Raw genomic sequence first — 26,656 nt, forward strand, 5'->3', positions numbered from 1 at the left:
GTATGGTCCCAACACAGACACAGCCTCGAAGCAAGTATAACTCTCATTCCCTGCCTTCAGAAAGAGTTTCTATGGTGGGCTCAAGCATGCCAAGCAAACAAGGGCCTTCCTTTTGTCTCACCTCCAGCAAACCAAACCTTGACAACAGATTCATCAGACTATGCCTGGGGTGCACACATGGCAGGACAATGCATACAGGGCAAATGGTCTGCAAACCAAAGGCAACTACACATCAATCAAAAGGAGATGCTAGCTGTAAAAAATGCACTAACAGCCTTCAAGGACCTCTTGCATCCAGGACAACTTCTAATAAGGACAGACAACACCACAGTTATGTGGTACATAAACAAACTAGGAGGAACGCACTCCTACCCACTATGCAGACAGGCAATGGACTTGTGGAACACAGCATTAACTTCCCAAGTACAACTGCAAGCACAATTCCTGCCAGGAAAGGAGAACATATTGGCAGACGAATTAAGCAGAAATTTGACAGACCCTCACGAGTGGAGACTACACCCACAAGTATTCTCAATGATACCTCAAAGGTGGGGACCACCAGACATAGATACAATTGCCAGCTACAAAAATTTTGCACAAGGACTTCTCATCCCCTAGCCTGGAAAGTGGATGCCCTATCATTCAGTTGGGCAGCATTGTCAGTCTACGCCTTCCCACCTCTGCCTCTACTGACCCAGGTATTACTGAAAGCCAGATCAGAGAGACCACAGATGATCCTCATTGCTCCGGACTGCCCACGTCAACACTGGTACCCACTACTACGAAACTTGGCTCGCAGTCCTCCATGGATCTTACCTCAATTCCCTCTGCTGTTAACCCAACGAAACTCTCAGATCCTTCACAGTCAACTAAGGACCTTAAATTTAGCTGCTTGGAAAATACCTTAAATTATCAAACAACACTTCTCTCAAAGGACGTCCAAAATGTCATTTTGGAGGCCAGGAGGCCCAGCACCAGAAAAACCTACTCAGACAAATGGAAAAGATTTTGTGTATGGAGCCAGGCCAGAAGCCTAAATCCTGGCATCCCAAATATTCCGCACATACTCCAATATCTAGCTGAGATGCTACACAAAGGCCTTTCCTTCTCATTCATAAAGATCCATGCTTCAGCCATTTCAGCTCATTATGACACGGTTCCTCCCATTTTCTCTCATCCTTTGCTAAGACAGTTTCTCAGAGGGGCAAAAAATATAAGACCCCCCCAGAAAACCACCAATTCCAACTTGGGATCTAAATTTTGTGCTGGAAAAATTAACACTTCCTCCTTTTGAACCAGCCTTTTCAGCAGAGCTTCAATATTTGTCATGGAAAACAGCCCTACTGCTGGCTATCACCTCAGCACGCAGAGTCTCAGAACTGCAGGCTCTTATGGCAGTGGAACCTTTCATCATTTTCCATCAGGACAGAGTATCTTTACGCACCAACCCTTCCTTCATGCCAAAGGTAGTATCCAGTGTGGCTCTCAATCAGACCATACACTTGCCCACCTTTTATCCAAACCCACTGATTAAAGGAGAAAGACTCCTTCACTCTTTGGACATTCACAGACAGCTACGTTACTATTTGGACAGGACAAAGGCCTTCAGAAAATCTGACCAACTCCTTGTGTCCTATGCACCAGGCTCAGAAGGAAAGGCTATTTCAAAACAGACCATCTCCAAATGGATAGCACATTGCATCTGCTTTTGCTACTCACACCATGGGAAAGCAGTGCCTGTTAGTATTAAGTCTCACTCTACCAGGGCTACAGCAACCTCAGCAGCCTTCCTCCGAGGAGTCCCAACAAAGGACATTCTGGAGGCAGCTACCTGGAGTTCAGTGCACACCTTCACCAAGCATTACCACCTTCCTCTGTATTCAAAAACCAGAGCTGGGTTTGCCACTGCAGTTCTGCAGGGCATCTTAGCTGCACCTAACCCAGTTTAGTTCCTACCACCCAACCATAGCTTTGGGACTCTACCCAAGTGTGATGACTGCAGCAGCATAGCACGATGAACATAGTACAGTTTTGTACCTACCATAAATGTAGATGTTCGAGTGGTTATGCTGCTGCAGTCCAGGTTACCCTCCCTCCATCCCCTCTACCTAACAAGGCTTTTATTATACCTCCATGTACATCAACCTTTGGGATGCATGTCTATATGGTGTAGTTGCTTACAACTAGTACTATTGTTTTTCACTAAGGTATGTTTTGCAAGCTTCTTATTTTGCCTTCTTAGTTTGGGGCACCTGACATCTGGGGCAAGAAAAACTGAAGAAAATGGCGTCGGCTGCCTCTTGTATACCCCTGCCGCACTGACATCAGGGAAGAAGCGACAACAACCGACGCCAGACCAAGGCTTTGGAATTCAGGCCGACTGCAGGGACCGCCTGACGGCAGGATAACCCAAGTGTGATGACTGCAGCAGCATAACCACTCGAACATCTACATTTATGGTAGGTACAAAACTGTACTTTTCCCACCCTCCAGCCCCCTTTTGTCTCTCTCTCTCTCTCTTTCCTTCTCTGTCTCTCTTACTCACCCCTTACAGGGCTATTGGTATTTACGTTTTACTGGTGGTGTTTTTTCCACCATAACTTAGCTCCCTATTTGGGGGGCTTCTGACATTTGGGGCAAGAAAAACTGATGTAATGGCATTGGCTGCCTGTTTTTGTACCCCTGACGACCTGACGTCAGTCCTGAAGTGACAGCAGCTGACGCAGAAATATAAGTCTCTGGTATTTGGGCTGCCTGAGGGCTACCTGCAGGCAGATAACCCAAGTGTGATGACTGCAACAGTGAATACACTCGAACATCTACATTTATGGTAAGTGTACACAACTGTACTTTACTGATGATAATTTTGTACATCCTAATAGAAGTGGAACGTTTAGTTTTAGATGTTCTGCAACTTGTAATGCAGTGAATATTGTCTGTCTGGCTACATGTACTAAGTATGCAGAATTCTATATAGGCAAGTGTACATGTAAACTTAAGGACTGTATTATTGAATATCTGGCAGAAATATGGAGATGTGTTATCACAAATGCCTTGGCCAAGCATACTAAGTAGAGAGGAAATGAGCATGAGTTTAGATTTAGAGCTGTACAAATTGCTTCCAAGAATATTAGGGGTGGAGATTTAAATAATAGGCTTGAGGTCTGTAAATGTAACTGGATCATTTGTTTACAAGCTGATTCTGCACCAGGTATTAACGCAGTGGTTAGTATTAAACCTATTTTGAAAATGAAGCAGAACTGCTTACATTATTTATGTCTATGTATGTTAACATTATATTTTATTCTGAAAAGTTTTATTATTGATGATGGATAATAACTGTGCCACATTACTTTTTAACTGCCCTATAAAGTGGAGTTCGTATCATGATGTTGTTTTTAAAACTGCACTGAAGAAGGGTGCACATACCCAAAAGCTTTGTGGTGGATTATTAAAGCCTTTTTATTTTCTGCTGAGCATTTCCGGAGTATGCAGTTTGTTTTTTACAGAGCTGTTGAAGATCACATACCATCAGAGCTGCCAGAAACATTTATGTTCTTATTGCACCGATGGAACATCATTGGTACTGGGAAAATGGCCTGTTTCATTTGTGCCAATATGGATAGTTTCATTTAATGCACACAACTGTTTCAGTGGCATGCACAAAGGTAGTTTCACTGCTGTGCATGGGGTTTTCATAGACTTTTATTCCAAATAATGACCACTTTGTCACTTGTCAACCTAGTGGATAAGATGTGGACCCTGACTTAACCAACAGCCTAGTTCTCCACTGTCTTTTAAAAATAAGCTTAACTCTGCCTCAGTAATACATGAATTTTGATGTAGTGCTTATAATTGCCATGGACAAAGTATATTTCATTGGTGTATACATAGCTTTGTTTTACTGGGCTGTAGGTATGACTTCCCTATGTCTTAATAGCGAGTTTAATTTGAGCATTATGTTTAAATGCATAATTATGCTACAAGCTGTTGTACTTTTGCATTCTGTCTTAATTCTAAGAGCTTTACAGTGTTATTTCTATGCTAAATGCAGTGATATTTCTGTACTGAAAGTACATAACAAAGAAGAAAATTGTAGAACTAATTAATTTTATATCAAGCAAATAGAATAATTTTGGACTGAGTGCTAATTTCACTTTCTGAATCCATTTTACTGCAGTTATTTTTATCATTGTAAATGTGTTAGGGTCCACATTACTTTTAGTAAAGCTGTTGCTGACTTTGGGTGTATTGACTTCGACCAAGATTAATACAAAGTATTTATTAAAATAGTCTTGGTCTGAATTCATGTGCTTTCCCTACCTAAGGGTGTTTCTCTGTCACAGCCCTGTCCAGATGTCTACTGGTTTCCAGTGTTTACCGAGAAGATGTGTGATGAACTCGTGGAGGAAATGGAGAACTTTGGAGACTGGTCAGGAGGTAAACATGAGGTAAGACATCATACAAAGGTAAAAATCCAATTATTTTGAAGCCTAATAACTGAAAAGCACATGACTTTGTAGTGCTTCAGTTTTGTACATGTATAAAATGCATTTTATTGTTGCCTTTTTAATGATGTAATATTAAAGTGATTTAAAAGTTCAACATTTTGTTTTTGGTGGAATTCTTTAAAATTGTGAAGTTGCAGAGTTCATGACCTAGCAGTATGATGCATTTGTCACTGTTGAAGTGACACCCCCGACCCCATGTGCAAAATGTGAAAAAGGGGATGAAGGATGGATGGATGTCTTTACTTCAGAATTATTTGCTATAGCATGAAGGGTACAAAATCATGCCAATTAAGTTTGCTAACCCCATCATGTATTCCAGCAACAAACTGGCTTCTCTGCATGAATGGTGTTAATACTGTCACTTCATAATATAAATATGTAGTTGTACCTGCAGAATCTTTGTTGTGCATTTTGCTTTAACTTGTGAGCAGAAGGGCACCTGGTATAGGTCATAAAGAGTTGATTTAGTGAAGTTCTGTGCCCCCCCCGCAACTCCAACCAAAATGATGATGTACAGAAAAGTCTGTTATTTCACCCTGAACTATACTGGTCTTTTTTATTTTGTTTGTGCAATTAAAACTGGACGGAAGTCGTGATCCACTAGACTTTTGCAGATATGATATGAACCGCAAAGGTTTACTCACACAAAAAAAAAAAAAAAAAAATCAAAAGAAGTTGAACATTATAAATAAAACCTATGTTGCCCTGCAAAAAAGGGGATGATGTGGCAAAGTGAATAAATGCAAACGTGACTTCATGTTTTTGCTTGGTGTTCAGTGACTCAGGGAATCCTGTTAAGTCGAGCATACATTTTGATGAATGCTCAGTGACTCAGGAAATCCTGTTAAGTCGAGCATATATTTTGGTGAATGCTCAGTGACTCAGGAAATCCTGTTAAGTCGAGCATACATTTTGATGAATGCAAACCTGGTAGAACTACTCTTTTCTCCCCTTCCCAACATGTTGAAGCGTCAAAGGTAGTTAATGTACAACAGGAAGATTTGTTGGGGCAAAGCTCCCCACTACACTCAGGGCTGACATGTTCCTCCAAGGAGAAAAGAGAGGTCTTATTAGGCAAGGATTCACCGAAATACATTTTCAGTGTAATAGGATTCACAGATTTGCAGTGGAACCAAACAGTATGGGATCAGTAATTTGATGCTCTAAACACCAGATCCTTCAGCACCATTGCAGAAACCCAATCCAAACCTGATTTTTTTTTATTTCCATTTCCCCCACTCTGCAGCACTGAGTCTGATGGCTTCTATACCTGCATCCAATTTGCCCAGTTTTTCTCAAGTCACAGAATCTGGGAATTCCTGGATGAGACACTCCATTCACTCACAAGATCACGTATGGTTTGCATCCTAAACTAAGTAGTTGTCAGATTTCTGAAATATTGATCACACTGTCTTTGAGAAACAGTGTGATTTACCATTATAATTTTATAAACGTTGTGTTAGAAAACACCACCAGGTATAACTGAGTGGGTAATTGTGATGCGCCTCTGTACTGCTCTGCTTATTTATTTATTTAGTTCGTTTTAACGTAACTGTAGTGAGCAATATTTTCAGAAGTGCTCCATGCTTGACTGTGTCGCAGGAAGGAGAGAATATGTCATGTGTTTATTTATTATTTTTATTTTACATTTATTTAGCAGGAAAGTCTGACTGGACAAAATGTCTTTTTTCAGCGAAGGCCCGAGGAGAAAAGCTCCACATTTATAAATAACCGTAACATACATATACAGCGTACAGATACAAGTATTGATTCAATCTCAGATACAAGTACAAAATGAAAATACATCTTGTACATTTTACTGATACAATCATATAGTCTAGACAGAATACAGATAATAGCAGTCCTGTGATTGTAGGTAGAAAACAAGCACGTTAAGTATACATATGATTGGTAGGGTTATACTATTCAAATACAAAAATAACAGGTTGTGTTCCTTTACCTGCCTTAAGACATCTATTTCCTAACCAGGGTTTGTGCAAGAGCATGTCCATGATTCTGATAGGTGTGACTTGAGAAGTGTTAGTAATTGTTCTGATATTTAATGGCAGGGAATTCCAAGTTTTGGCTATGCAGTTGGAGTAAAGGGAAACTCCAACTGCATTATTAGGTTTGGATATATGTAGGTAGGATTTGTTACTGGAACACAATATACTCATTGGAGTAGTATATTAGTAGATTTTGAAGTACTGATATTTTTTCTGGCTGATTTAGTATTCAATGGACGGAGGTGAATTGATTATAAGTAAGTAGATTTCGTAGTTCACGCCATGATAGTTTTTTAAAGCCAAACAATGACGGGATCTGAAATTTGTTATTGTGGTATAATGGCAGTTTTATTATAGCAAGTTTCGAGTTTTGCTAGGTCAGATTTCTTAATGTTTGTAAGAATTTGTGAGGCGTATAGTAGCGTAGAGATAATATGGGTTCTTGCTATAGTGACTTTTGAAGATTTATTTAGAAAGTCTCAATTTCTGTACAGGGTTTCTATTTTTTGTGAACTTTTTTATGGTCTGTGATGTGTGTATGTCGAATATTATATTATGGTCAATGACCACTTCAAGTGATTTGTTTGGGAAACTGGAGAAATAATTGCATGGTTTAATGATGAGATTTTGAATGGTGGGTGGGCGTCTGCAGCTCTAGTTCGATAGAAGAGCATGAGTTTTGTTTTGGTAGGGTTACATGTAAGTTGTACATTGTTTAGCCAATTTTTCACAGCATTAAGTGACTGCTGGTGATTTTTTGGATTGCTGGGGCAGCACAAATCAGGTTGGAATCATCTGCATATTGAACTGCAGAGGCAGGTGGGGTGGCATTATGAAGATTGTTAGTAAAGATAATAAAAAGGAGGGCCCAGAATAGATCCCTGTGGAACTCCCAAGGTTACAGGCAGTAATGAAGAGACATTTTTTGCCATTTTACTGCTTGCCAGTGTCCAGTTAGATATTGCTGGAACCAAGAAAATGCAGAATGGCTAAGTTTAAGTTCCAAGAGTGTGGTTACGAGTTTAGAATGGGGGACAGATCAAGAAAGATGGGGGAAACTAAATTGCCATCATTGCAGTGGTGGTTAATAATGTTAGTAAACTTGGTTGGTGTTAGTAAATTATTAGGACAGAAACCATGTTGAGTGTTAGAAGATTGTTGGTTATTAGATAGTTCAAGATTTGTGAATGGATGCACCTGTCGGGTATTTTTGATAATGGTGATAGTATAGCTATTGGCTGGTAATTTTATAATTCTGTCGAGTTTCCACCATTATGTATTCTAAGATTAATAGCAAACCAGTGTGCTTCTTTATTCCAAGGCATCCTAATGAGTATAAGAAAGAAAGGCACATGCTGAGGATGTTAGCATTTATTTATTAACTTATTTATTGATATGCCTAAAGTTCTATTAAAAGTTATATATTTTAGAATAATATATACAGTGGCACACCTAAAATTAAACTAATACTGCAGTATCTAAGACTAAATAAACTGAATAAGCAAATTAAAAAATAAAAATTGTATAGCTAGAACATTATCCCTCGAGTTCAGATGGACCATCCTAAAATGTATAGTTAGGTATATTTTGAAATAATGTTTGGAATTGCTTACCCAAGTCAGGCAAGATAGCTGGACCCACAAGACCAAGGCAAGTTAGGTAAAAGGTTACAAAAAATGATAGAAGCCTCCAAATGGACCTGTGGAACCTGATGAGATCTGAGGTACTTTGCTGGAGCAAAGGTTCTCAACAACTTCTTTAGTTAGGGTGGATCCATGTTTTAAAGGCCATAGTAGGTGAGAATCAGAAAAGTGTCCACTTGGCTATATTCAGCACAGTGACTTTAAGACTAATGTCATATTAAGACTTTTTAAAACTGTTATGATATGGCTTGTTCAAGAATTGTCAGCTGTTAATCTTTCAATAGAATTCTACACCTGCTGCACACAAACCAGGTCACCACCATCTGTTCGTCCAATGTAACAGCATTGCAGTAGTCCAGTTGAAACATCCCCAAGGTATGAATTAGCATTGCCAAGTCCATTGTAAATTATTGATTTGGGATATATGCCTTTGATGGAAATAAGACATTGCAATAACAGTTACAAATGGTTCTTAAGCATCAGTCTGTCATCAAGATCACAAATTCCAACCGATGTCCACAATAGGTAATCAAGGGAAAGTGCAGAGGAAGATGTAATGTGTGTATGGATGAACTGATAGTAGCATGAATTAAGATTGCCTCAGATTTTGACAATCACATTTGATCTGATTCTACATCAGTCCAGTAGGGTATTGAAATGACAGTCTCCTGAAAGGAGGAGAAGTAACTAGATAGCATCAGCGTGCAGCTGATCATAGTTATCTCTTGTCCATGGTGACCTCCTTCACTGACATTAACAAAGCAAACAATGAGGCAAAATGGAGGCTACATTCCAGGGTAAGGACACCACCTTTTGTGGATGACCTGAGAGGTAAAACGAAAGCCACCTGCATAAAGATCCTGTAAACCAAAAACATTATTTCTGGTGCTCCAGATGGATCCATTGGTCTATGGTGTCAGAAGTTGCTGAGAGCTCAAGGAGGGCCAAGAATGAATGTAGCCTTTGATCTTGCACCATCAGCAGGTTAAGACCAGTCAAAGGAGGGTTCTCTCACTGCTTTTCTTAGGTGTAAAACTGGACTGATATGTGTTTAAGAGGCCAAGAGACATATGGTTTGAAAACATATTTGCATAAACTACCCTTTCTTTAACTTTTCCAATAAATGGGAAGTTAGAAACAGTACAATAATTTCCGAGAGGTGAGGACCATTTCTCTCTAGTTTTATTTTTTTCGGATTGTATTTATCAAGGCCTCTTTTAATAGCAGCAGAAAGCTTGCCATCCTTAACAGTGTCATAAATAAGAAGGATGCACAGATAAATCAGTCATAATTAATTCCTCATGATCAACATAACCAAACTCAGTCCAAGAAAATGTGTCTTATTAGTGTAGGACCATTACACTGCTGTGTGGGTGGATCAGTGGACAGACTTCCTAAGCTTAGACAGCTTATCTACAAAAACTTTTGCAGCTTCCTCTCACTTTTTTTAAAGATAAAACTCTGAGCTGGAGGACAGCTTAGGGTATGCAACCTGGCCACCACAGGGAAGAGTGGAGCTGGATGATTGGACACAGTGGTGATTTCACTGGATACAATAGATGTCTTCTTATGTGAGGTCTCTGCCTGATATACACTATTGTGTAAATCCAGGCTAAGCTAGTAGGTCAAATATAACTTTTACTAACCCAAAATGTGTAAAATGCTGGAGTTGAATGAGATATATGTTGGTTTATGTAACTTAAGTATAGTGATCATGGATACCTGGCGCTCCTGCCGAGTAGAAAGAGAAAGTTAATTGATTGAGAGGATTGCTTCACGTATGCTAGAAAGCTTAGATTTATAATTACATAAGGTAGAAAGAGATGCAGGATGGAACTGAAATGAATTTACAAAAGAGAGTTGAATACAGAAAAGTGTGGTTATGTAGAGCTGTAGTAAGGTAAAGCTTTGATTTATGATTACATATGTTGCAGCCTTAAGGTACTTTAAAGCAGTGAAAGGCATCTGTTTTCAGGAGGTCATTGGTTAGATTAGCCTTAAATGTATCATAGGAAAAGTCATTACACAGGTTAGTTGTTAGTGAGTTCCAGAGTTTAGGTCCATACATTGAAAAGGTGTGGCTGGTTTCAGATGGGGTGGTTGATGGCCTTGTTAAAAGACAGATGTTAAGTTGTCAATCTCGCCTTCATTCTTGCTTGATGGGTTCGGAGCCGATCCTTGGCTCCGACTCGGCACTTGCTAAGCTCGAGAGTCACTTTTACCAGCTCGAGGCAGCCCCATATCCCATGATGCAAGGCGGTAAGTACCCAGATCTTGTTTGCCGCTTCACTGATGAGGTCCTCCTTTTACCAGCTCCTGGTAAGTGATTTGCTACTTTGCTATTTTAGCCCCTTTTAACAAAAAAACCCTTAATTATTAGTTTTATATTAGTTTTAAACCTTTTCTGACAGAAAATTCTCTGTCTCTTCTTATTTTTTTAGTCAGACTTTCACCCATCCCATCCCCCCCCCCCCCCGTTAGGGTGTGTGTGTGTGTTTTCTAGTTATACCTTTTGGTATATTTAATTTAATTTCTTTGACTGGTGTGTGTGTCTGTGTTTACACCATGTCTAAAGAAAGGGTCTCAGGCTTTAAGAAGTGTGACTCGTGCTGTCAGAAAATGTCTCTGACAGACGGTCACACTTCTTGCCTGTATTGCCTGGGGCCTCTTCACCTGCAGGACTCCTGTGCTATATGTCATTCTTTCAGCCAGAGAGTCCTGCAGGAAAGAAGAAATAAGTTGATTTTGAGGGGCCTTCTTAAGCCGGAGGGCTCTCCGGCTAAGTCGGCTCCATCCAAGACTTCTAAGTCTTCCAAGGCCCAGGCTTCTGTGTCCAAGCCTGCGGCCTCGGCTCCGACTCGTTCTGAGTCGAGATCGGCTCCGGCTGGAGCCGATTCTGGCTTAACTAAGCCTTCGGCACCGATGGCTATCGGTGCCGATTCTGGTTCAACCACTTCGGTGTCAGCTCCGATCGGTTCCGACCACCATGTGGCTCAGGCATCGGTGTCGGCTCCGATCGGCTCCGACACCGTTACTTTTGTGGCTGTATCGGCTCCGGCTGGAGCCGATGCATCAGCTACCTGTCGGCTCCGATAAGTTGTCGGCTCCGACAGGTTCAATAGTTTCATCGGTTCCGATGGCTCCTTCGAGGAAGAGGTCTAGGTCTCCTTCCTTGGAGCCGATACTTTCGGCTCCGGCTTCACCTCTCCTCTCGGAACAGAGCCATCGGAGCCGATCTTCAAGGTCATCCAGGCTTTCTGACCATGATTTAGAGAGAGTGGTCAGTAGATTACTTAAGTCACAGGCACTGGCCCAAATGTTACATAGCCTGTCTCAACAGACGGCTATTGGTCCACACCCCATTGCAGTTCCTCCTTCAACTCTACCCCAAAGCTTGGAGTTGGAGTCTTGAGAATGGTTACTGCTACGGCTGAGGGACAGATACCCCTTCTGTTCCTTCAGCCTCTACTCTTATCTCCTCTTGAGACCTTCCTTAGAGGGATTCGTGGCGGGCTTCCATGGTCTCCTCCGAGGGGTGAGTGGCATCGGACCCTTGTCTGAACCCGCTCTTCCCCTTGGAGCCTCGGCCTTGGTGAGCTCTGCTCCGACATCTGCCTCGGAGACTTCCCTTTCGGTGGTCCCTGGAGTTCCTAGCTCTTGAATGGGTTCTCTCGGACCTTCCTGGGAGGGGAGCATTCGAGGTGATGAAGAGTGTGCTGGCCACGGGTATCAGCCAGCAGTCTGTTCCCTTAGCTCCTCCCTCTATAGTGCCTGTTGACATCTCTGCCACTTCTCTTGCTACAGGACCCAGAGATCCTCCGCCTCAGGTTTCCCCATTGGGAATATCCCCTCTTCCAAGGATTCTCCTGATGTTTGGGAGATCCTCCTAGGAAGAGGACCTGTAAGAGGAAACATGTAGACTCCCGAGTCTATCACTTCAGATACTGACTTAGATGAGTCAGAGGGATCCCCAAGATCCCCTCTGAGGATGTCTCCTTCTCAGACATCCTAGAACTCCTTAGACAGAGGGAAACTGGCCCACCAATAATCCCTCTGAGGATGAGTCAGTATACCTAGAGGCGTTTGGATCTCGGCCCTCCACCTCCTGGGTGTCTCCGCCTTCGACCCCTTATGCAGGTTATTGCCCAAAGGCGTGGGCTGCTCCTGACTCTGTAGAGCCAGTCCCTAGGAGGCCTTCAAAATTTATTACTGCCCGTGTGATAAGCAATTCCTCACTAAGGGTGTTCCTGCTGATGCCATGGTGGTGGCTGCTGCCACCAAGAAGGAACTTGCAGATCCTTCCGTACCGTCCATCCTCCTAATAAGGACTCTAGGACCATGGATAGGTACGGTGGCGGATGTTTTCCTCAGCGACCTTTGCTATGCGTCGCTGAATTACCTATGTCACTTCACCAGACTCCAAAGGGATATCCTTAAGGAGCTAGGTGATGTTGTACAGGATCCTACAGCTGCAGGGGCTCAGGAAAAATTGCTTGGCAGCTAGGAACCCTTAATTCCATTGCAAACTCCTCCATGCGGCTAACATCATATGCTGCTGATGGAGCCAGTAGGGCCGCAGGTACAGGTGTGGCTCTCAGGCGCCAAGCCTGGATGCGGCTATGTGACTTTGCAGATCCCTTTAAGGCGTCCTTCACAAATTCTCCCTTTGATGGGTCAGCTCTGTTTGGCCCTCAAGTGAAGGAAACTTTGACCAGGTGTGAGCAGGACGGCAAGACTCTTTCTGCCGTAGGAGTCCGTTTTCCACCCCTTCTAGACCTTACCCCAAAGGACAGAAAGGTGGCAAAATGTGGTTCCGCAAATCCCAAGGAGTCACGCCGGATTCACGTGGTCAGTTTACCCCTAGAGGCAGAGGGGGCAACAACAACAGACGCCGCTCTAGAGGCAGAGGGGGCCCAAAAAACCAGGGAAACAGAGAGCCTCTCTCTGACAAGCCCTTTCAGCATCCCTGAGATGTTGCCCGGCTGTCCCTCCTTGGAGGCAGTCGGGGAAGATTATCACTGTACCCAGAAGCCTGGCACTCCCTCACTCAAGACAGATGGGTACAGTCGATCATATCCAAGGGTTACATAATTCCTTTCGAGGAAAGTCCTTTCTACCCCTCAAATTCCCTTCCAGATGTACCACCGGTCTAAGGGAAATTGCAGAGTTAGAAGTCTCAAAACTACTGCAAAAGAGCCATTCAGCCAGTTACAACAGACCATTCAGAGCCGGAATCTACTCAAGGTTCTTTTGGTCCCCAAAAAGACGGGAGACTGGAGACCAATATTGGATCTCAGCAGACTCAACAAGTCTGTGAGGAAGACAAGATTCGAATGGTCACTCTTCAGTCAATTCTGCCCTTCTTACAGAAGGACAACTGGATGTGCTCAATAGATCTTCAGGATGCGTACTATCATATCAAAATTCACAGACACTCCAGGAGATTTCTCCGCTTTCGGCTGGGGTCCAGTCATTTCCAGTTCAGAGCCCTGCCCTTTGGTCTCACCACAGCCCCCAGAGTGTTCACCAAATGCATGGCAGTGGTCACGGCTCACCTGAGACGTCAAGGATTCCAGGTGTTTCCGTATCTCGACGACTGGCTCCTGTCAGCCACCACCAGGCATCAGCTTATTCAAGCCAGGGATTACACAATAAATCTTTGTTCTCATTTGGGCATCTCAATCAACTTTGAAAAGTCATCCTTATTGCCCTGCCAGTCTATTACTTTCATAGGCGCAAACTTAAACACTGTTCGGATGTCAGCTACCCTTACAGATCAAAGAGTTTCAGACATTCAAAGTCATGTCAGGATCATTCTAGCCAACAAGAAAGTACAGGCCAGAATGGTTCTAAAGGTATTAGGCCTCATGGCTGCGGCCATTACTCTTCTTCCCCTGGCTCGCTTCTACATGCGCCTTCTTCAGTGGATGCTGTTCACACAGTGGTCGTACCAACAACTTCCAATGCGTCACCAGATTCTGGTGACACAGACTTGCAAAGATCATCTTGCTTGGTGGATCACATCTCCCCAGGTTCACCAAGGCAGACACTTTGTACCCCATCCCCGGTAGCCACTGTCACCACGGATGCCTCCCTGATCCGGTGGCGCGGTCATTATCAGGGCAGGATGGTTCATGGGACGTGGCAGCCGTTCGAGTACCACCTGCACATAAATGTCCTGGAGATGAGAGCAGTGCTTTTAACGTTGCAAGCCCTCAACGACTTTCTTCCCGTAGGGACAATTGCAGTCCACACAGACAACATGTCTGTAGTTTGGTATATCAACAAACAGGGCGGAACCAAGTCCTAACCCTTGTGTCGAGAAGCGCTCAGACTATGGCAATGGGCAATCTCCTCTCATCGGTTTCTGGTAGCAATGCATATCCCTGAGAAAACCAACATTGTAGCGGACAGATTGAGCAGAGCTATTCTCATGCCTCACAAGTGGTCTCTCAAGCAATCGATAGCGGAAGAGATTTTTCTGGAATGGGGTCGTCCATGTTGCGATCTTTTTGCTACTCCCCAAAACAGCAAATGCCCAGACTTCTTCTCTCTCTTCCCTCTTCCAGGCCATCCCCCCAGAGACACTCTGACCCAGGATTGGCCCCAGGGACTTCTTTATGCCTTCCCTCCATTTCCTCTGATCCCTCAAGTTATCCAGAAAGCAACCGTTTTGAGAGCCAAATTGATTCTCATTGCTCCTTACTGGCCTCGACAAGTTTGGTTCCCGTTCCTCCATCGTCACCTTTTGGTGCAGCCGTGGCATCTGGACCCAGTGCCAGATCTTCTGATTCACCAATCCGGTCAGCTGCACCAGTCTATCCCTTCTCTCAACCTCACAGCATGGTTGCTCCACGTCCTTCCTTAGCCAGGCTTCCTTTGATCTCTAACCCTGTTAGAGACATCATAGTAGCTTCTTTAAAATCCTCTACCAGGAGGATTTATGCAAGCAAATGGAAACGTTTCTCTTATTGGGCTAAGGCCAAGAATATTGATCCTTTCACTGCCCCTGTTCAGGCAGTCCTGGACTTCTTAGCAGAGATTTTTCATGCAGGCTCCTCTTCTTCCACAGTCAGAGTTCAATTGGCTGCTATCTCGAACTTTCATGTCGGGATTGCAGATCACAATGTTATGTCCCATAGGCTCTGTAGGGCCTTCTTGAAAGGAATTTTCCTGCTAAAGCCTCCAATCAGGAATCCTCCTCCTCAATGGGATCTAAATTTAGTGCTGACATCCTTGATTCTTCCCCTTCGAGCCAGCTGTTTCTTGTTCCCTGAAATTTCTTTCTTGGAAAACTTTATTCCTAGTAGCTATTACATCGGCCAGAAGGGTGTCTGAACTTCATGCTCTATCGGTTCGACCCCCCTATTTGGTTTTTCACAAAGACAGAGTATCATTGAGAACTAATCCGACCTTTTTGCCTAAGGTCGCCTCAAAGACCAATTTGAATCAATCCATTGATCTCCCTGTATTTTTCCCAAACTATTCAGACAGAGCCGAACAAAAACTACATTATCTTGATGTCCACCGTCAACTCAGATATTATTTGGACAGAACAAAAAAATTTAGGAAATCTGATCAACTTTTTGTTTCCTATGCGGATAATAAGAAAGGCCTTCCTGTCTCTAAAGTGACCTTGTCTAGATGGCTTTCTTCGGTCATCTCTGAAATTTATCTGCTCAGGGGAAAACAGCTGTGCTCAAAACCTAAAGCACATTCAACTAGGAGCTTAGCTACTTCTACAGCCTTTCAAGCTAGACTTCCTTTAGACACTATTTGTGCAGCGGCCACTTGGGCCACTCCTCATACTTTTGTTTCCCATTATAAATTGGACTTGGCCTCCAGGGACAGAGCCAGTTTTGGCTCTACAGTCCTCAAGAGTCTGTTCCATTGAGCCACCCAGGATAGAGGTGCTAGGGGCTGGTCCCATCAAGCAGAATGAAGGCGAGATTGACAACTTAACATTAAGAAGTTATGTACCTACCATAACGCGTTCCATGTTAGTTGTCTTCTCTGCTTCTTTCTTGCGACCCTCCCTCCTTCCCCCAGGCCTGGACAGACCTTCCTATAAGAAATTATTATGCTGAAGACCATTCAGACCTGGTCCTTCTTCCATCCTGTAAGTTTTCTTCTTCCTTTTGGAAGTGTTTTTATGCTTGGTGCTATTGCCCTTTGTCAAACGAGATCTGGGTAGTTACCGCCTTGCATCATGGGATATGGGGCTGCCTCGAGCTGGTAAAAGTGACTCTCGAGCTTAGCAAGTGCAGTGGAGCCGAGGATCGGCTCCGAACCCATCAAGCAAGAAAGAAGGCGAGAGAAGACAACTAACATGGAACGTTATGGTAGGTACATAACTTCTTATTATCTGTTCATGATAGGTGGTAGTTGACCATATCATTTAAAAGTATTTTCTGAATTAAGGTGAGGAGAAAGAGTCTGCACACTGAAGTGATACAGTGGTGTTCAGTATGAGATGAGGGGAGGAAAAACAGCAGATTTTCTAGAGCATTTGCAGGTGTTTCAGTTTTTTTTTAGGCATGTGCAAGCTATGGTTGACCATATTCCAACTGGGGTTCTAAGATATCTTTTCCCTAATGGTGTTTCTTCCCTCTGGAGTAAGAAAAGTGAATATTTTGTGACAGTGTAAAGTGTTAAGTTAATATTGGACTTTGTTGCATGTAGATAGACTAAGTCTTGAGGTAAGTATTTGAAGGTATGGTCCCTTTCAGTATATTTATTATTTTAACCAAGGGGGAAGACAGAGGAGGTATTTAAGTCTTTTGTTTAAACCATAGAACATTTTTAGTGTTCGTTCAGGGAGAGTTGTTTTGTAATTAAGCAACAACTGGGTTTGTTGGAGATTGTATATGGATTGTTACATGGATAGGGGCAGATTCAGAGAAGGCAGGTTAATCTGTAAATTTTGAAGTCAGTACTTAAGAGCTGCTGTTGCTGAACAGGATTGCTACTAGAGTAGAGCTTTGAGGTGCTCTAAATGGGAAGGAGTAAGAGGTAGAAATGCAGCTAGTTATTGTACTGTATAGTAAAGCTTTTGCACTAAAATTCAGGGGTACATCTGCCAGAGTTTGAGAATATAGGGGAATGTGTTTAAAGGGTATGATTTACAAAGTCAAAGGCTTTTGTGAAGTCAGCAAACAGGGCATCAGTGATTTGGCCTTAACTGGCATTTTTAAGTGTAGTGTCAGTAAGTATATGTAGGATAGTTTGTATTCTACACTTTTATGAATTCTTGCTGTTGTTGGGAATATATGTATTTGTGGATCAAATCTATAAGTTGATTGCACACTGCTTTTCCTAGGAGTTTACACAAGTAAGAGAGGAAGGAAGTAGGGTGAAAATCAGAGGCTTTGTTGGATTTGGAGCATTTATGCACATAGTTGTTATAGCTTTCTTTCACATATTTGGGAATGTGTACTGTACAAAGATGAGATTAAATCAATTTACATGTGGAGACATGATTTCCATGAATAGTTTCTGTAACCAGGTAATTAGTCCATTGAATTCAAGTGATCAATGGTGGGCTCAGTAAGGCAGATCTTTTTGAGAAGTATGGGATGCATGGTTGTAAAGGGTATGGATTAAGGGTATTTCTGAATATGTATAAGTGAAACCTGTCACAGAATTCCATACCAAATTCTTCAGGGGTAGTGGTGAAAGAGGGCTTATTTGCTTTGAAATGTCCTGTCAGTTGATTTACTTCTGTCCAAAACTTTCCAAGGATTGCACAATATAGAGGTTTATCTGTTCCACAGGTAAATTACTTTATCCCCCCCGTGCAGTGTTTTCTAATGGCTGTGGTCAGGTAGAGTCTGTTTTGTTTTTCTGTGTATTGTCTTCTGCTCACTCAGTATTTTTAAGGCTGAGTATCGTCTAATGCAAGTGTAAGGCTCTGTGCAGTTGAATACTTCGAGGGTAAAATTGGTTTGATATGCTTGAATAAGATTGTTGATTAAGGAGGCAGTAATATAGTTAGCATTTTAACTTTTAAAACATAGACCAGTTTATGGAGTTTGTGACATTATAAATGTTTTCTTGGTTACTTGTAAAGTGACTGTGTAAGTGGTATTTTGGGAGAAGTTTCTTGAGAAAATATTTGAAGTGAATGTCACAGCCTTCACTGAAATTTGAAGGCTTGTTTATTGGGTATTTTAGTAGCTTAATTTGTATGTAACAAGAATGTCAAACAGAGAATGGTTATTTGTTGGAATACTTGTATAGGTTCACTAATGACTTGGTTTAAGTTGATGTCTTAGAGTAAGCTAATGAGGTTGTGCTTGCACTGTATTTTATTCAGGCCTAAAATCTGAAACTGAAGTCACCTAAAAATAGAATGTTGTCATACATCAAGTGATACTGATTTTGAATTAAAATAGTGAATGCGAAATAGGAGGCAGCTGGGGGAAATGCACAGTAGTAATAATTAAGTTTAATATTTTTTGGAGAGTAAGAAATCCGGCATCATCCAGTTAGGGCTGAGTTTGTCAGTGGTTGAAAAAGTAGCTGTGATCTGGTAAACTAGTAGGGCTTTAGCTAGTAGCATGCAGTTTCTTTCAATTTTTGAACGTGCTCTGTCTAGTCTTATGAAGTCTTATGATGATGTACTGTGGAAAGCGAGTTTGACGTTTGGTGGTTAGTGGTGGAACAACTTTTACAAGCATTTGACCAACAATTTGGAACCTGCTGTCATAGATCTTTTGTGCCTGAAGTGCAGCCTGGAGCTAGGCATCCCTGATGTCATTCCGTCCACTGCCTCAAGTATGTGTTCCTTTCCAGTCACTGCTACTTCTCTGGAGAGAAACCACTGTCATCATGCTGGCACATTAGCAGCAATACTGGTCTTCTGTGTTGAGGAATTTTAACTTTTAACCCTACCTGTGGTTAGTCCTCTGCTTGCAATGCATCTGAGTATGCTTTTTATTACAGGCAATCCTGTGTGTAAGTAAGCCTGTAGATCTGCAAGGTCAGAGCCAAGCTGTTGCATTAGAAGTGCAGCATCATAGTCATTTGGCATTCATTGGGGGATAATGAAGCTCAAACTAGTTCCCGTCTCTCTGTCAGGGTGAGGGGGCAGGCATTCCGCTGGTATTTCTTACCATCTTGTGCCTTAAAGTGCTGGAGACATTAACCAGAACCTGAATGTCTGTGGTGTTAATGAAGAGTGGAATTCATATGCCATCAGATTGGATTTGGAACCATCTATCAAATGTTCCATAAAATGTTTTCAGCTAATCCTGCATTAGACTCAAACTTCATGCCTGTGTGATTGTATGTGTGACAACCCCAGTTAAACTCAGGGCAGAAATTAATGAGCCTCAGTCCTCACCACTGTCTCCAGTAAGGGAGTGTCACTGAAAGCAGGGATAGAACTACACAATTTCCCCTAAGAGTACACCGGGAACAGGCTCCAAACCTGGGACTGGACTATATGCTTCAGTCCAGGTCCCCAAATGAGTCTTCACACTAACCACTGCAGAGCACTGTGTCCCAGTTCTAAGTATTTGACACACGCACTCTTAAATATTTGATATTCACACATACAAACACTCTTGGGAAAGACTGGCACAGATTTACCTGCTAAGTCCTCTTTCCCAAATTACAAGGTAACTGCTGCCACCACTCAAATACCACAATACCTTTCAAAAGGGGTGTTCAATTATATTGGGTAAAATAAATATTGATATAAAGGTAGCATGTAATCCGAGCAGCAAGGCTTTTCATTGTGGCCCTGGTGTTATCACAATAAGCATAAACACTTTCATGTTACCAAAAGTACTTTCTAAATATCAGCTATAATAAAAACTAGTAATTTAAAACATACACAGGAATTATGAAAATAACACCGTAGGATAGCGTTCACGCTAATTGTAGAAAAACTCGTAACTGTCTAACTGTAGATCCCTAATTGTCTAAAGATTAACTGTCCCTGTCAATTTTAATTAACTCAGCAAGACAAGATGATACTCTTACTTCTAAAAGGCAAGATAAGAATTTATGCCAACTCTTCAAGCTGTTGTGTAGTCCTCAGCCACTGGAATAACAACTCCTAGTATTTCTACTGAACAGCTTTGGAAAAATCTGAGTGATAAGTACTGATCTGGAAATCAACAACTGACAACTGAACAACGACTACTACTGCTGAATTACTACTTTAACTGACTCATAACTTGCTTTTGTAGCAGAATTTTTTTTAAAAAAATCACAGGAAGCTGTTATGAGAATTGTACTCTCTCATGTAAGACTTTAAAAAGTAAACAAAACAGCTGCTGTGGAGATTCTGTTCCTTTCGGCTGTGGCACACGATGACATCACATCTAAGTCAGCTGACTGACATAATTTACATTCAGAATTCTTTTTTTAAAAAAACATGTACATTTGGTCAGCTAGAAGAACACTGTTTGAATCATCTGACATAAATAGGTTCATAGGTGTGTACTAGGCTAATGGCCCTAGAACCTTTAGAAGCCTAGCCCATAGGATTACCCTGGCATCATGCCACCCGACCTTATTTCCCAGTGCCTCTGTTGAGTAGAGCCACTAGAGTGATCCCCGGGGTGAATTTTCTATTTTCCATCCACTCGTCAAGATTTCTCTTGAAGAGAGCCAGTGAGGTGCTCTGTTTGACATGTATGGGAAGTCTATTCCATAGCATGGGCAGTCTCTGGGTTATGAACCTGTCCCTCCAGCATCTTCTGTTGATTGTGGTAATGAGGTTGAGGTCTCTGGAGCGTGTGGTGCAGAGGGATTGGGATTTCTTTAGCTGTAGTATTTCTAACAGAGCTGGGTCAGACATGGCTTTGTAAGTCAAGCGAAGATTGCCTCTAAGTAGGCAATGTGAGACAGAGAATAGTTGGAGTTTTTTGAGTCTGTCCATATAGGACAAGTGTTTAAGGCCTAGGATCCTCTTTTTGAGGTACTTTTGTGGCCTCTCCAGTTTTTGCAGGTGTCTCGTGAGGTACATGCCAAATGGGGCATTGTACTCGATGACTGGCCTAATGAGGGAAGAGTAGAGGAAGACAATGACCCCTTTCTTCATGGATGCAAAACCCTTAGTAATGAGATGTCCCACATAGAAGGACTTTCTGACCACAGTGGTAATGTGGTAGTCAAAAGAGAGGTTGCTGTCAACCTGTGTTCCCAGATCTCTTATAACGCCTTCTGTGTGTTCAGTGGACTACCATCGAAGTGGTAATTCATGGGAACCGGATTTTTCCCAAAGGGGATGACAGCATATTTTTTGACATTGAGCTTAAGGCCATGGTTCTGACACCAGTCGTTGGTCTCAGTGAGGTCTTTCTGTAGCATGTCAACATCACTTGGGGAGTATAATAGTTCCCAACTTGCAATTGTCTGCGAACTTTGTCAGCCAGAGTCCCATTGTGTTGGCCTGACTTCAGAGAAGCAGATACCAAACAGGAGAGGACCCAGGACTGAACCCTGTGGGACTCCAATCATGACTGGTCGGCAGTCTGACTTGGAGTCAGCTACTTTCACACTGTGGGTTCTATCTGTGAGCCAGTTTGCAACCCACCTAGTGATATAGGGGTTGATGCCTAGTTTAGTGAGTTTTTCTATGATTCCTGAGTGGGGAATGGTATCAAAGGCCTTGGCCAGATCAAAGTTGGTTGTATGAACCACCTTGCCTTCATCCACACCTCTGGTGACTGACTCAAAGAAGTCGACCAGGTTGTGCAAGCATGATCTACCCTTCACAAAACCAAACTGTGTGGGATGCAGAGTTTGGAGATTCCCTATATCCTTGTTTATTAGGTCCATGATGATGTGTTCCATAGCTGTGCATATCAGACTCGTCAGGCTATTTGGGCAATAGTTCCCAGGGTCTGTAGTCACTCCTCCTTTGTGAAATTAAACCAGTAATCAAAAAACACAAACTTATTTACAAAATTATAGCTAGTAAGACTGGCATATATAACACAGGGTAATTTTCAGTTATCTACAAGTGTTTACAAAACCTCAGCCAGACATGCTAGTACAGAGAATAATATCCGTTATCCTCACATTTCTCCCCTCTTTGAAGACTCAGCCTAGGTTTTCAAGTGACTAGAAAGTTGTCACTTGAGAAAAACGTGGCTGACTGAAAATGTGTCAACCAATACCCTGTCTTGAGAACCCTTCTGCATTAGCGTTGCTGAAATCTGGACTGGCTAATGCAGGGGAGTCCTCCCAAAACCTCATCAAGCTTCTGGAATGCCTGCTCATAATCTGTGGTCCACACTACCTTATCCAGCTTGTTTTTCCTTGTTAGATCAGTAAGGGGTGCATCTATTGTACTATAGTTGGGCACAAATTTCCTTTAGTACTCTGCTGTCCCTAGGAAAGCTGTCACCTGCTTTTTGTTAACAGGAACAGGCCATGCCTGAATAGCTTCCACTTTGGCAGGTTCTGGCCTAATCTTTCCACTTCCTACACTATATCCTAGGTAAGAGACCTCTGCCATACCCACCTGACACTTCATAGGCTTAATGGTCAACCCTGTCCTTTCTAATCTACCTAAGACCTCCATGACCTGTTGAAGGTGCTCTTGCCAGGAATGACTGAAAATGGCAGTATCATCCAAATAAGAGCGAGCATAATCTCCTGCTCCTACTAAGATATGATCTACTAACCTCTGGAAGGTTGCTGAGGCATTTGTCATCCCAAAGGGCATCCTTGTAAACTCATATAATCCAAAAGATGTTACAATAGCTAACTTCTCTGTAGCAATGGCAGTCGAGGACACCTGCCGGTATACCTTGGTCAGATAAATAGTAGTCAGATACTTAGCCCCACCCAGCTGTTCTAAAGCTTCATCTGTTCAAGTCATGGGGTACACATCTGACTACCATCTTTCTTTAATACCTATACTACTGGGAAAGCCAGAGGACTACTGGACTCCTGGATTACCCCCAGCTCCAACATCTCCTTTATCTCCACCTTCAAAGTCTGTTTAACTCGCTCAAGCACCCTATAAGGAGCTTGCTCAATGGTTTTTGGGGTCCTGTAGCCACATGGTGTTGCACTAGGTGGATACACCCAGGTTTCCTGGTGAACATGCCCCCAAATTCCTGTAACACTGCTCGTATTTCTTTAACCTGAATACGGGATAGCCACTGAGATATTTCTGCCTCTCCCACAGAAGTCAGTCCAAGCCTCACTGAGAAGGTCAGTCACCAGATCCCCCTCAGACTCTTCCTGCCATCCACTGTGAATACTCAGCACCAGGGCCCTCCCTATCATGATAAGATTTCATCATGTTAACATGGTATAACTTATGTCCCTGCCTACTAAGTTTACAATGTAGTTAACATCACCAACTTTCCTTACCACTTCGAAAGGTCCCTCCCAAGCTGCCTGCAGCTGATTGTGTCTGACAGGAATGAGCACCATAACCTGTTTCTCCACAGTATACTCTTGAGCTCAAGAATTCATGTCATCCCAAACCTTTCTCTGTTGTTGGGCCACTGCTAGGTTCTCTTGGGCCAAACCCATAAGCTCCCTAAGCCTTGTCCTGAAGTTTAGGACATATGCCACAAAAGACTCCTTGTGGGATTCCTGCTCACCCTCCCACTCATCACGAATCAAATCTAAAGGTCCCCTCACCCAATGCCCATACAGCAATGGTACCTCTCTGTAGACAAATAATAAATGGGGCAAATATTTGTCTCACTCCCTTTTAAACTGGTCCAAAAATGCCTGTAGCATTGTCTTTAATGTAGAGTTTAACCTCTCCACAAGACCATTAGTCTGAGGATGGTAGTGGGTGGTTTTTAGATGCTTCACCCCACAACACTTCCACAGACAGGCCAGCAGGTCTGACATAAAGATGGCACCTCGGTCAGTCAGTATCGCCCTCGAAAAACCTACCCTGCTGAAAATTTCTAACAAGGCATTTGCCACTTTCTCTGCTTTAATGGAGGACAGAGCCACCACCTCAAGGTATCGGCTGGCATAATCCACCAACACCAGGATATACTTCTTTCCTTTGGAACTTGGAGTACTCAAAGGCCCTACAATATCCATGGCTGCCATCTGAAACAGCTCTTCATTCACAGGCAAAGCCATCAACAGAACCTTGACCTTGTCTCCCGCCTTGCCTGCCTTTTGGCACTGCTTACGGTTCCCACAGCACCCTGTTACATCCTTTGCAATCCCTGGCCAATAAAAGTTTTTCATAATGAGTCTCTTTGTACCATTTATGCCCATATGGCCTGCAAAAGGAATGTCATGGGCTATGGCCAGAAGTGCCAGATTGTAGGATCTGTGCACTACCAACTGCTGTATTACCTCACCCTCCAGCCCTCCCTTAGGGGTCCACTCTCTGCACAGTAACCCTTTGTTCCTTGAGCATCAGGTGCCTCCTTAGCTACTTCTCTCAAGTCTTGTAATGTCCATAAGTTGAGCCTGTGTCAGCTCTACTGTTGTGACCCTGGCCAGTTCCCCTTCCACAGGAAACCCAGTGTCCTCTGTCAGCGGCACCTCGCTGTCAGCCTGGATACCACCACTCACCTCTGTTCTTGCAGTCACAATGTCCACGGTAACACCAGTACCTACCTTCAGCTGTGGTTCACCTTCAGGTGAACCACAGCTGCAGGTAGGTACTGGTGTTAATGTGGACATCATGACTGCAGCTGTGGATCACCTTCAGGTTCAGTGCTACAGGGAAGCTTCCTCCCTGAAGTAACCACATCACCAGTCCCACCTTCTGGCATAGAATCTGTCTGGGTCTCTTCCAGGCTACCAGACCTACGTGCCTATCTCCAAGCTTGACTGCATGTCACTGCATGCACACAAGGTATTACATTATCAGAATCATTCCCTATTAAGACATCTGCAGGGAAATCTTCAAGCACACCTACCTGCTTGTTCCCTTTTCCACCCTCCCAGTCAAGGTGAACCCTAGCCAAATATATTTGGAATGGGGTCCCCCCCCTAGAGCTCTAACTGGTGTGGACTGCCCAAGTAAGTACTGCTCCTCCTTAACCACTGCAGGCCTCACAATGGTTATATCAGAAGCTGTGTGGAAGAGGTGTGGTATGCCTTCCACCTACTAAGATAGGATACAGATTTTGGTGATAATTTGGCACTTCTGTTGTTTCCAGACAACTTACCACTGGCATTCTGGCATTCCCACTTGCTGGCTCCATCATGTTCTGTTTCTCCCCTTGCTTCAATGGACATTTATATGGTACATGGCCCCTCTGATTAAATTTGAAACATCTAATCCCTGATCCTGACCATGTGCTTGAACTAGTGGCCTCCCATAGTTCTGAGGAGAACTCTGTTGGAGTGGTTTAAGGTGTCCCCATGCATTCCCGTAGGTCCATGTGCAGCACTGGGTATCCCTCTCTTATGCAGTAGTGTCCTACTTGCCAAGTAGAGATTCCCTTTCTTCCCAACTTACTTGCAGAGCTACACTCTTGGTCTGCCAACTAGATCCTCATGTCCTCAGGCAAAGTGCTGAGTGCTTGTTCCCTCACGTAGAGGTCTGCCAGTCCTTCAGAAGTGATGACCTAACACCCACTCACCCACCTGTGAAAGTAAGTACTTAAATCAGCAGTGTAGTCACATATGCTTTCATCTGCCTTGCATCTATGTTTACAAAACTTTTTTTCTGTTTATTTCATGATTTAATTTAAAAGAATCAAGTAAACATTGTTTTACACAATCATAATTCAAACAATCAATATCAGACAGTTTAGCAACTGCATTAACAGCTCTACCATGGAGTAAGGGGATCAGGAACCATACCCAGACCACTTGGTCAGCATTATATTGTTTACCTATTCTTTCAAATATATAAATAAAACTATCAAAGTAATCTCCCTTCCTGTACTTAGGAAAAAGTGTACTGAGCTTCTGGGGTTCATTCATTCCCTTCTCCGTTACCTCCATGACCCCGTCGAAGGGTTAGACGCTCCTTTTCATGCTATTGCTGCCTGTCAGATTTCTTCAGCTTCCATCTCCAAATGTCGCAGTTCATGCTGACACTGTCTTTCCTCAGTCTCCAAACATTTGGCTTCCAGTTCATGATGACACTGCTTTTGTCTTTTCTCAGCTTCCACTTTGAGTCTCCTTAACTCCAAACAAATGTTTAAGTCCTCTGAAAAAAAGGTGCACTGTCTTGTCTCGGAAGTCTGCTTATCCTCAACACTAAACTGGATATCCTCTGAGCTGCTGGTCTGCTCTGCAGCTGTATCTAAGGCTGAGATCATTCTTCCGTAGTCAGGTTGGCATGCACCAGTCCTTTGGCTTCGCACACCTTAGTCTATCTCAAGTAAATTTGGCTCAGTTGTCAGTTTAATGAGGCAAGCTTAACTGCAAAGAGTCAAGGAGCAAATTTACTTTCTTCAAATAGTGCCTTTCATATAGCAAAGCAGGCCATGCTGTTGTCTCTCTCAGTCAAACCAAATGACTTAGCCACTCAGCTGATCTGAGGATCTCTGGGCAGAAAATAAGCCAAAAGATAGTCTTTTTTGTC

The 26,656-nt window shown here is 42.9% G+C and overlaps 1 protein-coding gene across 2 annotated transcripts in view; it reads left to right on the plus strand.

The window, feature by feature from the left end:
- Positions 1 to 26,656, plus strand: part of PLOD3 (procollagen-lysine,2-oxoglutarate 5-dioxygenase 3) — a gene marked incomplete at its 3' end in the record, with an annotated part of 993,531 nt that overhangs the window by 853,494 nt on the left and 113,381 nt on the right. Inside the window, 1 exon segment of one of the 2 annotated variants that reach the window (XM_044076999.1) lies at positions 4,329 to 4,451. In XM_044076999.1, the coding sequence (XP_043932934.1) occupies positions 4,329 to 4,451 (123 nt within the window). 2 annotated transcript variants of the gene reach the window in all.

This window comes from Protopterus annectens, chromosome 7.part0 (genome assembly GCF_019279795.1).
Source record: "Protopterus annectens isolate FY-2018-M chromosome 7.part0, PAN1.0, whole genome shotgun sequence".
Taxonomy (NCBI): Eukaryota; Metazoa; Chordata; order Ceratodontiformes; family Protopteridae; genus Protopterus; species Protopterus annectens.